At 42.2% G+C, this 14,776-nt stretch overlaps 1 protein-coding gene across 8 annotated transcripts in view; it reads left to right on the forward strand.

The window, feature by feature from the left end:
• The window catches only part of NLGN4X (neuroligin 4 X-linked), a 165,504-nt gene that overhangs the window by 128,450 nt on the left and 22,278 nt on the right, over positions 1–14,776 (forward strand). For all 8 annotated transcript variants that reach the window (XM_083437763.1, XM_083437762.1, XM_083437769.1 and 5 more), the window contains one exon: positions 14,404–14,589. In XM_083437763.1, coding sequence (XP_083293889.1) covers positions 14,404–14,589 — 186 coding nt within the window. The remainder of the gene's footprint in view (positions 1–14,403; positions 14,590–14,776) is intronic.

Below are 14,776 nucleotides of genomic sequence, written 5' to 3' on the forward strand. Positions count from 1 at the left end.
TGGGATGTATCTGCCCCCCTTCGTGTAGAAGAAGCGGGACAGCATCTTGGTACTTTGAGCTGCTTTTTCTTTGGCACATTTTTGATGGACATCCCAGGACCCGGTCGACTGGAAAACGATACCCAGATATTTGAAGGCTTTGACTTGTTGAATTGTCTGGTTATCCATCCTCCAGCTGTACTGTCTGTGTTTCCTTGCAAAAACCATAATTTTGGTTTTCTGATAGTTTATTGCAAGTTGCTCTCTCCTACAGTATGCTGAGAATTCACCTATGAGCCTATTTAAGCCTATTCTTGTTCGAGATAGGAGTATCGCATCGTCAGCGTACAAAAGCACTGATATTGCTTTGTCAGCCAGTTTGGGGGCGTGGAAGTCCGGAGATGACAAACAGTTAACCATATCATTGATGTAGATGTTGAATAGAACTGGGGCCAGGATGCAACCTTGCTTGACCCCCTTACTGACAGGAACTGGTCCTATAAGATGGCCATTTAACGAGGTTCTTACATGCAGCACCGTGTCTTTATATAAGCAGCTGATCAGAAATAATAGTCTTTTGTCTATACTTGATGTGCTCAATTTATCCCAGAGTCTTACACGTGGAATTGAATCGAAAGCAGCCTTTAGATCGATAAAGGCTGCATATAACACCCCACGGGATTTTTTGGCATATTTGTCAATTAAATAGGCTAGGGTGAAGCAATGGTCTATGGTGGATCTGCCTTGCCTGAAACCCGCTTGCTCTTCCGCTAGAATAGCTTCAGTTTCCAGCCAGCTAGTTAGCTTGGTATAAAGATGTTTGGCATATAGTTTGCTGGGTATAGGCAGAAGGCTGATTGGTCTATAACTCGCCGGGTCTGTCATGGGTCCTTTTTTATAGATTGGGATAATTATTGCCTCAGTCCAACCATCTGGGAGTAAACCCGTTGAGTCGATCCAAGAAAATAAAGACGCCAGCAGGGGGGCCCACCAGCCAATGTTGGACTTCAGAAGTTCGGCAGGGATATAATCATTCCCTGGGGCCTTGTTGTTCTTTAATTGTGCGATTAAATTCTCAACTTCCTTCGTAGTTACTGGTGGCCAATGGGGTAGGTCCTCCAATTGAATGCATAGTTTGTAATGTTGGGCTTCCTGGTCATAGAACAAAGATTGAAAATGGCGCAACCACTCCATTGGTTCCACTGTACAGATGGGATTAGTACGCTCCTGGTCCAGTAGACCAGATATGGTTCGCCAAAAGCAAGTAGTATCTTTCTCGTGCGATGCCTTAACCAAACTGTGCCATGCGGCCCTTTCAGCTTCCAGTTTCTTTCTCCTTAGTAATTGTTTGTAAGACCGTCTCAGATAAATATAAGCATTAAGTAGGAGGGCAGTCCCTGATTTCCTGTATCTCCGGTAGGCTGTTCTCGTTTGTCTCCTTGTTTGCCTGCACTCCAGGTCAAACCAGCTAGCTCCGTCCTTTGCCCTCTTTGTAGCGGAGCTATGTATCACTGTTGTTAAATGGGGTTTCAATCTTTCCAAAAGTAATTTAAAGCGTTCCATAATCACAGCTACTGAATTGCCTGATACAATAGCGGAGCGAATAAGCTTTAACTCCACTGACTGAAGAAGGAGGGTTAGATTTTCATTCAGTATTGGGGACCATTTGAGTCTTTTGGGGGCAGGTATATCCAAATTTACAGAAGGTATATATTGTGGCTCGGCAATAGAATAGTCAAAAGGCCGACCTGCAAGCTCTAAAATTAGAGGTAGGTGATCACTCAGAGTATTGTGGCCCACTTGGAACTTCCTTACAAAGCTGTGAGCAAATCTTGAGATTAGGATATAATCTATAACGCTTCCCCCAGCCTTGGAGAAATGGGTATATTCCCCGGGGCGGTCCCCCTCTATATTGCCGTTTAGTATCAGCAGTTCCCTCCGTCTGGCAGCCTGCACTAAGCAGAGACCTGGGAAATTACTTCTACTATCTTTGGACAGTCGTGTCGCGCCAATATCCGTCTGTTCTTCAGGGTCCATAAATTGGTTGAAATGAGTGTATAGGCTGTTGTCATCTGTTCCTATACGAGCGTTAAAGTCTCCACACACAATAGTCAGGGCAGACGGGTAAGTAGATTCGAGAGGCTCTAAAAACGCCTCTAGCTCAGCCCATGTAGCCTTGACAGCGGGGTTTTTTTGACCTGGGGGAATATAGACATTGACCAGCAAGAGAGTAGTTCTCTTGAAGCTAAGTAGAGCGGCTGTTGCTAAAGAATTGCAGCTGGGTAGGGCTGTTAAAGAATGCGCCAGCTCCGTGGAAATGAAGCAAGCTAGGCCACCACTAGATCTGCCGCCCCTTAGAGATGGAGAGGCAGGCAGGTAGTGGCAGTTATACCCATTAAGAAGTATAGGGTCATTCTGCCATGTCTCCTGAAAGAAGATGATGTCAAATTGCTTAAGGTAACACAAAAATTGTTGATTATTTTTCTTGGCGTGCCAACCCGCGATATTCCAAGACAGCACTTTTAGGCCCCGGGCCCTTCGGGGAGCTGGATCTATGTTACCACCATGTCCAGCAATTCTTTGGTGTCTAAAAAAACACACCCGTTGGCTCTTTTCGAGGCTGACTGCTTGGAGAGAGTGTAGTGATCCTCTTTTCTTGGTGATTTGGGGCTAGATTTTGGAGTTGGGGGGGAAGCTAATTCATTCGGAGACAATTTAAGATAGCTGTGCCAGGAGCTTTGAGGTTTCACACCTTGATTTGGTCTTACTTTATTGTACATCACAGGGGGCTCAGATTGTAATTCCACGTCTACACATTTAAAGGTGCCTCCCACTGTCTTCTTATCCACCAGACATTTGGGAGATATGGGCTGCACATAAGGGTCCTTCATTGTCTCACCTTGATCATCCTTTTTTTCTAGTCTGCTTCGAAGTAAATCCAGTCTTTTCAGGATCTCAGTTTGAGCTGGAGAATGCAATGACCAGAATCGCTTTATCAGCGAGAGTTCTTCCTCCCAAGCGGAGTCCTCACTATCCCACGTGAGAGGCCCGACGCCAGTTGGATGTGAGGCTTCCTTTTTTTCATTTGGTGCTGTTTGGTGGGGATGATCCTGCTGGAACTTATGCTTTCTATTTCGATGGTTTTGGTGGTTGGTTTTTTCCCTATTGTGCACTTCCATTCCTATGCTCTTGGGCCCCATCAGAGAGGTTGCAGGTGCTCTATTTTCAAATATTCTTAATAGGACTATTCTTTCTTTTTTGAATAGGTTTTTAGCTCTAAAAATGAAACTAGCCAGATTATGATCTAAAAAAGTAATCAATGCTCGTACCGAGCGATCATCTTGATGTAGATACTCTATAGCGGCTATATCAGTTGCTTTTACTACCCCCGGTAAAATGCCACTTATAATGGACAAAAAGTGGTCTATACGGTCCAACCCTGCATAAAATCTAGGCGGTTTAGGGTAATTAGCAAAGACAAGCTTTTGTGGGATTAGGACTAAACTCCATTCTCTTTTGGGACACAACATCTGTCGAACTTGGGAAGAGTGGTTCCCCTCAATAGTTTGGGTCGCCTGCTCACCTCTGTCTACAGATTCTGTGCTGGCCATAAGAGGACTCTGGGGCGGTATAACTGCAGATGGATTAGTTCCTTTGTCCCAGCTCGGTGTTGATTCTTCAAAACTTGATTTAGATTCTTTTATGGGTGTATCTACTTTACGTGTCTCTTTGATGGCACTCGAGTTGGATTTGTTTGTTCCACTTGTAGAAAGGGATGGAAGAAGGTTAAAGAGCTTCTGCCAATATTTTTTACAGGTACGGTGAGTTGTCTTGAGCCGCCTTAGATTTCTCATGTTTTTGCTTTTCTTCATCTTAGGCTCAGCTTTTTTTCTCCGGGGTTTGCTGGGGAGTGGTGGGTCCGGGCTGGCTAGGGGATTTGTATTCTGGTCTGAAGCGCTCACATGTTGTTTGAAATTATCCACTAGGGTCAGGAGCAGCCCGTTTGTTATCGCTAAAAATTTTTTAACGTTAAGGAGATCCTTAGAAATCTGGTATATCTGCTCCTGAAGATAATCACCCCACATTTCTGTTCCGCAGTCATTGGCTTTCAACCAATGGGTTGAAAGATTACCTCCAAGTTCCAGCGGTGACAAATGAGGATTGACATCAGGTGTGTTGGCTGTGTTAGCCTTTGTAGCGTTCTCTGCTATGGCAAGTTCTTGGGCCAGATTTGTTGGATGGTTTGTCCTCTTGTTGTTTGTTTGCAAGTCCTTTAGCTGTGTTGACCAATCCAACACTGTGAGTGGCAAAGGCATAGCTACATCTAGGATACTCTCATTCTGAGTTCTCTTGCTCGAGTCTTTTTGAGGAAAGTAGCTGGTAATTTTACTTTGTCTCCTTCGTCGCTCCAACGGGCTCTGTGGTGACCCAGGCAAAATTCCTTGGTCCTTGTATTTTTTCCTGGTGAGGACCATAGTGGGTATAGTGGGTATATGGGTATATATGGGTGTATGGTAGGGGGTGCTTGCTTAACGGCAGCTTATCTTTTGTTCTAAGCTGGAGTAAACAGTAGCAGAAGTGCCGATTTGTGGAAATTGCCTCCTAAACCTCTCCAACCTCTCCAACTTGTTAGTTTCTCCGGCAATTTACATCGGGGCTTGTGAAGTATCAGTCATTTAAAGTGTTAGAAAATATTACTGGTCTTAAGCTTTCATACTGTGCCTTGTTTAGTTTAAAATTCAGCTAGGTCTTTCTCCCTCATTCAACAGCCTCACGACGTAACCAGTAAAGTAGCTAGGCAGAATGACGAAGCAGAAAAAAGAAAACAAAAGCCCCTTGGAATAATTAACGGGTTGAACTTGCCTTGTGTTTCTTGGGGTTGTAGCAGCTTCAATTCCTTCCTTTTTTATAGATAAAAAGCTCGGCGTCCTTCCAGAGGAGTAGCTGGCCTCCCCCGTCTGCTAGTTACCAGCTTCGTGAAGATAGGGCGGCTTGCTGAGCTTCTTTTGGATAAAAATAGGCCTTTGGCACTTAATAAAAGAGAGTGATAATTTAAAACTGCTAAGCTCGATTAAAAAAGAGGAAAAAAAAAAAAAAAAAGGCTTTAAAAGTGCTGATAGATACTGATAAAACTATATATCAACGCGGAGCACAGAATAGAGCTACCACTAACGACGCCATCTTAGCTCGCCTCTAAGATCTTTTTAAGAGGCTGTTATGGGAGTAGGCAGCCTCCCTTGTTGCCCCAAGGGAATGGGGAACACTGCCCTTGCCTGCTGTGCCCATAAATCACCCCCCAATTCAAAAGAAGGGGGTGAGGGCACTAGGCAGAATGCCCCCGTGTGGACCCCTGTTCTCCTAGACGCTGTCTCTGATCGCACACTAGCTGCAGCAATTTGGAATAATTAGTTACAAAAGAAGCAAATGCACATATTTCAAGTGAAGAAGGGGAGTGAAGACTACTAACAGAAGGGACCTCTGTGAAAGAAGACGACGGATTGGAGCAACAGGAATATTTTACGAAGAAGACATCAAAGGCTGGGTATGTCGGCAACGGGACTGGATGGGAGGGGGAACCTTTTTTTCTTTTCCTCTATGTGATTAACCAAGAAACCCCCCCCCTCGTTAGAACCATTGGTTAACTGACCCAAGCAGGATGATTAAGGACTGTGTGGAAATAAACTTTAACCACAAGTATGCTTTATGGAGATTGAGTAAAGAACAAGAGCTTTTGGAATGGCGCAGCAATAAATACAGAGTTGCCATCTTGGCAGGTCTTGCCGAAGGATTTATAACCGGGAGGAGGAATGGATTTGTTTTCAGACTGCATTCCTGGTGAATCTCCTCAGAGGTTGAGAAAGGCGACAGATTTGTGAAGATTAATGACGCTAAGACTGATTTGGGTTATGGAAGTGATGTTATATGGAAAACGTCTGGATATGGCTATTGGATTATATATATATATATATATATATATATATATATATATATATCCACACAGGATTACAAACTGTTTTAATCCACTTGTGGAGACTATCAGAGGTCACCAAGAGAAAGGAAAAATATATGAAAATAACAAGAAGAGATGTGGAAAAACAATAAGAAAGGACTGGACAGTACTGTGAACATCAAATGGTCAGATTTGTGGATATTAAAAGCAGCAATAAGAAGCAAGAAGATGATTGGATCCCCTTCGGAACTTGAAATATGGGTACCCCCAACAAAAATTTAAAATACGGCTTTGTAATTTGGAATTTATGTAATTTGGTTTGATTTCATGTGATTGGTCGGTTAATAAAAATTATTCTTAAAAAAAGAAGAAAGCAGATGGAACCCTGACGCTCTCTTTAAGCTCCAACCACCTTCCGAAAGCTAAACGTCAGGAAATGTCAAAACTAGTTGAGCATGGTACCTCCCATCCTGATACTGCCAATGTGGCATAGAAGGATACCATGGTCAATGATGTCATATCACCATGTGAAGTCCAGGAGAACCAAGATTGTTGTATATACCCATATATCTTTTGAAGCACATCATCCAGTAACTCAAGCAAGCAAAAGTGGTTTCAGTCTCAAAACCAGGCTGGACACCAGACAGAAATTGAACTAATTTAATCAGGAAATGCTGGGCTTGAGGTTTTATTGCATGCTCAAACTTCTTATTCATGAATAGAATATACAAAATGGGCTGAGAGTTGTTTAAATTTGAGGGTTCAAACAAAAACTGCTTTACTAAGAGACATGCTCCAGCCTACTTCAACACAGTTATAAAAATATCCTCCCTCAGTGAAGCATTAATTACTTTGACTGCCCAACAGACTAGCCTCCATCTGACTGCTCAAATGAGCCAGAAGGAGCAAAGGTTGAATATGCAAATGATAGGTCTCACATTTCCAAGATTTCTCTCCATATCCTCAGGCTTCACAAACTGAAAGGTATCCATGGAAACCTGCTAAGAGGGAGCTGTAGATACATCCAGCACTGACTCTGTATACAAGTAGTTCAAATCAGAATAAATATAATTGATTTTATCCACAAAACCTTTTGCAGACTGATCACACTGGCCTTCTTCTAACTCCCTTCAAGGGCTAAACTATAGAAGTCCCCTCACCTTTTGGAAAAGCTTATCTGGATGACACTGCAGATATTTGATGGTGGCAAGGCATAAGACTTATTTGCCATTATCAGTGCCTCAGAATATGTTCTAAGATGGCCTCTAGCCCATGTTTTACTGGATGTGCCATGAGATTTTCTGCACTGACAATCACTCTAGCCATTTTATCACAAATAGTTCAGCAGTAAACTGTGGTGCCAACTGGGCTGCACTAATAAAGAAAGAACAGCTGTGAACTTGTGTTTCGATTCATCATCTGACTGCAACCATCATCAGAACCACTAGTCACAGTAAAGAAAACTCATTAGAAAGCTATCTGGAGCCATCAGATTGCATATACCAATTTAAAAGGTCCCTACAGAATTCTGATTCAAACTTTAAACAGGTAATGAACTATCCATAGCAAGAGAATTACATCAAATTCCCTCATCCATAGCTCATCTTCCTGCCCGGTGCAGAACACATAGTTGAAAAAAGGGCTGAACAAAAATGGTACGAGCCTCGGATTCACTGTTCTGTTAGCATAAAGTAAAATTGGGAAGGGCCATTTATATATTTTTGAGCAAAGAGGGAGGGGTATCCCAGAGTTTCAAGGGTGCCTAGTTTTTACTGTTGCAGCACGTGTTATTCTTTTTCTTCCTTTCGCTCTCTCTTTTTTTAAAAAATCCTTTAACTCTGCCACCTATCGTACTGATAGTGGCACACCTGCCCACCAGTTCTCCCAGCACCCATGTTGTTCTGGTGGCTACTGAGAGGACTGCTGCCACTATTGCCACAGGCAGGGAAAAAAGCAATGTATTGACCATCCAACAGAAAATGGTAATCCCTTTGAACCTGAGGTCAGACTGTGGCAGGGGGCTGTTATATGGTCTTCCAGGGTACGGTAGCAGCGCTGGATTTACATATAAGTTAAACAAGCTATAGCTTAGGGCCCCACTGTCTTGGGCCCCCCAAAAGAATTTAAAGGAAAAAACTGGATGTATATTTCCAAAATATAAGATAAAAAGCAAATAAAATAAAACCTACATACAGCAAGTGTTTTGTGTTGTGTAGGCTCCTATGATGTAAGTAATGGGCCTCGCCTGCTATCCTGCTCCCTAAAATATCACTGGTCTGCTCATTTCTATATATAGGGTGCCTACATTCTGCCTGTGCAAATGGCTTTAGGTCCATAAATTACCATATAGCATATATTCAACACAAAAAAACAGCAACAATTTGTTGTTGACAAAGGACAGCCGGACATATAAAGGGCCCCATTACCTTCAGTAGCTTAGGGCCTCATCAAACCTAAATTTGGCCATGTACAGTAGGCATGAGTAGTTAACACCTTGGGGCCCATGGGGTCATTTGTGACCCAGAGAAATGCACACCACAACCTATCATACTAATGTAGCTGCAACTGAATTTCTCCTCCAGTAGGGGAAGGGAACTCTGTGAGTGCCAGGGAAAGCTTCTGCAGGTCCATGCAGACTTGCACACACTAAGTTGGTGAGCCCCACAGTACAGTTATGGAGCCCCTGTGCTATTTTGAGACCACAGTAAATATTAACTTGATAGCTTCATTTGCTGATCAAAGCCAACCCAACCGCTCTAGAAGCAAACTGAGATGGTGAGTTGGGAAAAACCCTGAGGTTGCAGAAATTATTATTATTTAAATACAAATGTTTTAAAACAGAAACATAAAGGGGAAAGGCACACTCAAATCAGACCAATGAAGATTAAACACATTCTGTGGCTACAGAAAGTTGAGTGTCTGTTAGAAAAGAAGGGGCTGTATTCAGGGTTTGACCTGAACCCTGAACAAAAGCATTTCTGTTAGGAAGTGAGCATGCACTGCGATATTTGGTTGTAGGTCCCACTTATTTCTTAATGAATGCTTAAAAGATATGAAATAAAACATTGTCCAACAGAATGGCTTTCTTTTAAAAAAAGAAAATCACCCATAGTATGTTGCAGTCTCTAAGTATTTATAAATCTTCACATTTCTTAATACAAGTAGGAAGCCTTCCAGTTCTGTATGTTTAAGTTTGAAAAGATAATCCTTGTCGTGACTCTAAAATGGCTTTTGGCCAATATTATGATCTAGTATTCAAAGCATGAATCAAGAGGAGAAATATTTGTTCATTCATTTGATGTCAGGTGAGACTGACTGCTTTTGCCTTGATGATTAGTTTTTAAATTAAGAAAACTTGCTCTTGCAGTTAATGAGGATCAGCAGAGAACTATGGAAGACAAAAAAGAGAAACCTTAATTTCTTAAACATGAGATAGTCATTGATGGTGATCTCTGTCACCTTTCAGTGTATTTGATAGGAATTGAAAATCACAAGATTAAAAATTCAAGGATCGAAACGTGTTCCTGCTCCCAGTGCTAATTATAACACTATGCTAAAGTTATCTTGGGTCAATCTCTCCCAGTGCAGACATTGTTGCCATCTCTCACATGGTTTCTGGGTTCTCAGAATACATTGTTGTAACAGATTTGGCAGCCAGATTGTATCACCTCTTCCCTTACTTGAAATGGATTCATGTAACAAAGAGAAGCTCCTTTATACAAATAACCTTTCATTTTTGAATTAATAAAGGTTGGATAAATCTGATCTGTTAATGATAGGCTTGGGTTGTAAAAATAAATTTAAAAATAAAATGCAAAACTTTATCACACAAAGGTTGACTCTCATTATGTATTCGCAAAACCCTGGTTTCAATATCATCCTTGCAGTTGTTTCCTGTCTGTTTTCTCTGCATGCACACACCTGCAGCATGTGAAGGCAGTATGCAACAATGGGAGGGAGAAGTGCTCATATGAAATGGAACAGAGTGAATCCATTCTCTGATGAGAAAAGACTATCCATCATAGCACACATACAGTTGTACCTCGGGTTACAGACGCTTCAGGTTACAGACTCCGTTAACCCAGAAATAGTACCTCGGGTTAAGAACTTTGCTTCAGGATGAGAACAGAAATCATGCAGTGGCAGTGCAGCGGCAGCGGGAGGCCCCATTAGCTAAAGTAGTACCTCAGGTTAAGAACAGTTTCAGGTTAAGAATAGAGCTCCAGAACGAATTAAGTTCTTAACCCGAGGTACCACTGTACTCGAAATCTCAACGCCTTTGCATGTGTTTAGATATATATATATATATTTCGGCTATGGAAAATATCATGGTCAAAGTCCAGCAAATAAAAAAAATAGGCTTAAGTGCATTTAAGTTTGTGGCCAGTGCCAGTCTTCTCACTACCATATTTTAATTCACAAGACAATATCCACAACTTATCGAGGTTTTGTGTTTCTGTTTATTAAAACATTTGAGTACTGAGTGCAGCCACTTAAGTTTACTACCAAGAAAGTTTGGAAAAACAGCTTTTGTTGGTACAGCTCATTTTTGACATATTTAATGGGGGGGGGGGGAGAAGGAGAAATGGCTGCTTTTGAGGGGAAATAGTGCTCACTTGCCTGCTTTATAACTCACCTACAAATTTGCAAGCTACCTGACAACCCCACTATACATGTGCAGAAGGTTCTCATTAGATATTTTACACTTTCATCATTTAAATTGTGCTACCGGATAAATCTTATTAAGTCTGTTTTAATTACCAGGAGAATGTCCATAATTCAGCTATTTCTTTGTGTTTCAGTATGTGAAAGTATTTCATGTGTTACATGCAGACACTTACTTAAGAAAAGCAACTGATAAAGTCTTGATTCATTGTTGTTGTTGTTGTTTTAGAGCTAGTATGTTGTTGTTGTTGTTTAGTCGTTCAGTCGTGTCCGACTCTTCGTGACCCCATGGACCAGAGCACGCCAGGCACTCCTGTCTTCCACTGCTACCCGCAGTTTGGTCAGATTCATGTTTGTAGCTTCGATAACACTGTCTAACCATCTCGTCCTCTGTCGTCCCCTTCTCCTTGTGCCCTCCATCTTTCCCAACATCAGGGTCTTTTCCAGGGAGTCTTCTCTTCTCATGAGGTGGCCAAAGTATTGGAGCCTCAGCTTCACGATCTGTCCTTCCAGTGAGCACTCAGGGCTGATTTCCTTCAGAATGGATGCATTTGATCTTCTTGCAGTCCATGGGACTCTCAAGAGTTTCCTCCAGCACCATAATTCAAAAGCGTCAATTCTTCGGCGATCAGCCTTCTTTATGGTCCAGCTCTCACTTCCTAGAGCTAGTATACCTCAGTTTTAATATATTTAATGCTCGAAAAAATGGGGAGAGCTCTTTTCTTCTATTTTTTTTCTGGTTAGGCTTGAGAAGTGGGAATGTTGGGCAAGTAGGGTGGTCTTACAGAGGACAATCTTCTGTTTGAAGCTGTCCTCTATTTGAAAGGCTGCCTGGTTCAAATCCAGTTTAAAGATAATGCGTCATAAGAAGGGAAAGCAGAGACCTTCAATCACCCATCCACAGAAGCCACACGGACAGCACAATAAGCAGGCACACAGCTCGCCTGACCATACTCTTTGCCACTGTAGTGAGATGCCCTCCCCTAATTTACATCTATATATGACCATTTGCATATGCATTTTTTCTTGCAAATCTGCATCCTCTTTTGTCCTCTTATTTTGCGATGTGTTTCTCTCCTTTTTTTGGCACTGTGCAATTGGCCACCCTATGGGCAAAGGACACATTGGAGGCAGTATGTAGATGGTGCGTTATAGAATAATGACAGCAGACATGGCTGGTCCAAGCCTTTCCTCAGACTGATGCATCCTGCTTCAGGTGGCTTGATGTAAAGAGGAGGAAATCTTTGCAACGGACCAGCTCAAACAAAATGTCAACCAACAGTGACAGCAGGATTAGCAGGGATGACAATTGTTGCTAGGTTAATACCATATGACATTAGATTAATGGCACTGCTTGTAGGAATCTGGAGATTGGATTTCTCTGCTACATTTTATAAAATAAAATAAAATAAAATAAAGCTTTGAATCTCATTACAGAGGTCTGCCTCTTTTATTAATATTGCTGTTAACGACTAGAATGAGATTACTAAGAGATAATCTTCAAAAAAATTGGCATACATAGATTCTTACAAAATAAATAAATTAGGATTTTAACTAAATCCCATGGTTTTGGGGTCCTTGATCATGATTCCAAATGCAAGCAGCTTTGCTCTCCAGTATCTGAGAAACAGGAATACCTTCTCACTAGCCCCCCAAACCCTATAAGTAGCTATTGGCAGACAATGTGTTCTGCCCTTGCCTTGCTGATCATTTGCAGATGCTAATGGCAAACCCGCTTTCACTGTAGAACTATTCTGTGCTTATAAATCTTCAAGTGGGAGTTTGATATACTATGGATTTTTGTACAAGTGCAACATTCTTAAATAATTTGCTGAGATAAGGTCTGTGCAGTTAAAATCAAGCTTGAAGATGGGAGACTCAAAATGGCAAATTTGGACATTGTGAGCTGTGCAGAATTGCTCCAGTCAATGTGAACTAATGTAATGTTTCAGGTGTGCTGATTTCAGCGGAACAAAGCAAATCATACACACTCAGGTAATTGATGGCATTCTGAGTTGCAAGACCACCTGCAAACATGGCACATTTCGTTTCTAAAATCTGATAACCAGATAAAAGAGGCCATGGAGGAGAGGGGGGAAGCAGTATAACATTTTGTACTTATCTTGATGCCAACAGCAAAATAGCTAATATTCACTTTTCTCATAAAATCTGTTGTACTATATTGCATTTTGTGCATTATTTCATAATTATGTATATGAATTCTTATTGTTGTCATGCATTACTGCCATTATGCTTGCTTTGTCAATTGACAATTTATTTGTTCTCATTATAAGTGTCTTTCTGCACCTATGTGGCAACAAACTTGGATTTGCAGCCACATTTACTTAATATTCTACAGTGACCTGCAGCCAGTCTTGACATATAGATTAATATATAAGTATGATACACTCGGGACACGGGTGGTGCTGTGGGTTAAACCACAGAGCCTAGGACTTGCCAATCAGAAGGTCAGCGGTTCGAATCCCCCCGACGGGGTGAGCTCCCATTGCTCGGTCCCTGCTCCTGCCCACCTAGCAGTTCAAAAGCACATCAAAGTGCAAGTAGATAAATAGGTACTACTCTGGCGGGAAGTTAAACGGCGTTTCCGTGTGCTGCTCTGGTTCTCCAGAAGCAGCTTAGTCATGCTGGCCACATGACCCGGAAACTGTACGGCGGCTGGGGGCCGGCTCCCTCGGCCAATAAAGAGAGATGAGCACCGCAACCCCAGAGTTGGCCACAACTGGACCTAATGGTCAGGGGTCCCTTTACCTTTACCTTATGATACACTCACTATTCACAAACATTTGCTAGCCTCACCTCCTTTACACACTACATGTTAAGTATGCACTGAAAACCATGAGTACACCTAAGAAAATGTAATGGACAATGTCAGGGAACTGCCATCAGCTCACAGCTGAGAGGTGGAAGGGCAGTTGTGTTATAGGGAACCTCCCATAATCTTGCGAAGGAGTTCCTCCTCTGGCGAGGAGGGAAGCCCCACCTCCAGTGGAGAGGAAGTGGTGGGAGCAGGGGATGCTAGGGAGAGCCTCAACACTGAGCCTGAGCAAACCAGAGGGGAGGGAAATACCCGTTTGCCAGCACCCATGCTGTGCAGTAGGTTTAGGCGCATAGAAGGGAGGAGAAGGTTGGGGGTCACATGACTGTTATGCTGGAGGAGGTATAAGGACCGCCCACCCCCAGATTCTGCTAGCGAGTGAGCCAGACATGAACTTGCGACGCTCTTCACTGTAAATAGTTTGCACCAATAATAAAGCCTGGAAAATACAGGCCAGAGTCTTGCCTGTTTGCTCTCGAGCAACCACACCAGCACCTGACACACAAACTAGCAGAAAGACATTTTTTATATTGAGAGAAAAGGAATTTGGATTGCCTCATCCCCTACCCTGTACAATCCAGGGGCAGCAGGAAATCCCATTATTATCTTGACTTCCAGGCTTCTATGGGGCATTTTAAAATGTTACTGACCTTTAATCAGATTTAGCAGATTTCTAAGACTAAAAAGGGGGGGGGAGAATCTGTATTACTTTTTATTATTACTATTGGAGGTTATGAAAAAAGAAGAGATGATAATTCCCATATCTATGCAATCCTCTGCAACTGGGAGGGGATCACTGTGTTCTCAAAGTTTGTGTTAAATATATTTAACCACATCTGTGGCCTTTCAAAAACTGGAAGAAAGAAGGAAATATGTGTTGTGAAATATGTGCATGGCCTATAGCAAATTCTGTGACTGGTGAGCTAAAATTATCCCCCTCCCCTTTCTTTTCTTTTTTTTTTTTGCCTTATAGGTTTTCTAAGCACTGGAGACCAAGCTGCAAAAGGCAATTATGGATTGCTTGACCAAATCCAAGCTTTACGATGGATTGAAGAAAATATTGGATCGTTTGGAGGAGACCCAAAAAGAGTTACTATTTTTGGATCTGGGGCAGGAGCCTCCTGTGTCAGTCTGTTGACATTGTCTCACTATTCAGAAGGTAACAAATCACCTAGCTAAATACCAGAAATTTTAAAAGGGATAATTTAATGTGAGTTGCAAAGGTCATTTGGAGCCTCAGATAATATCCCAGTATTCCATTCTTTTTTTTTTTGGGGGGGGGGGGAGAGAACTAGATTATTTTCATGCGGCATGCAACCCAAGCAGCCGATCAGGGAGAGCAAACA

Source organism: Podarcis tiliguerta (assembly GCF_965153285.1).
Source record: "Podarcis tiliguerta genome assembly, chromosome: 4".
Taxonomy (NCBI): Eukaryota; Metazoa; Chordata; class Lepidosauria; order Squamata; family Lacertidae; genus Podarcis; species Podarcis tiliguerta.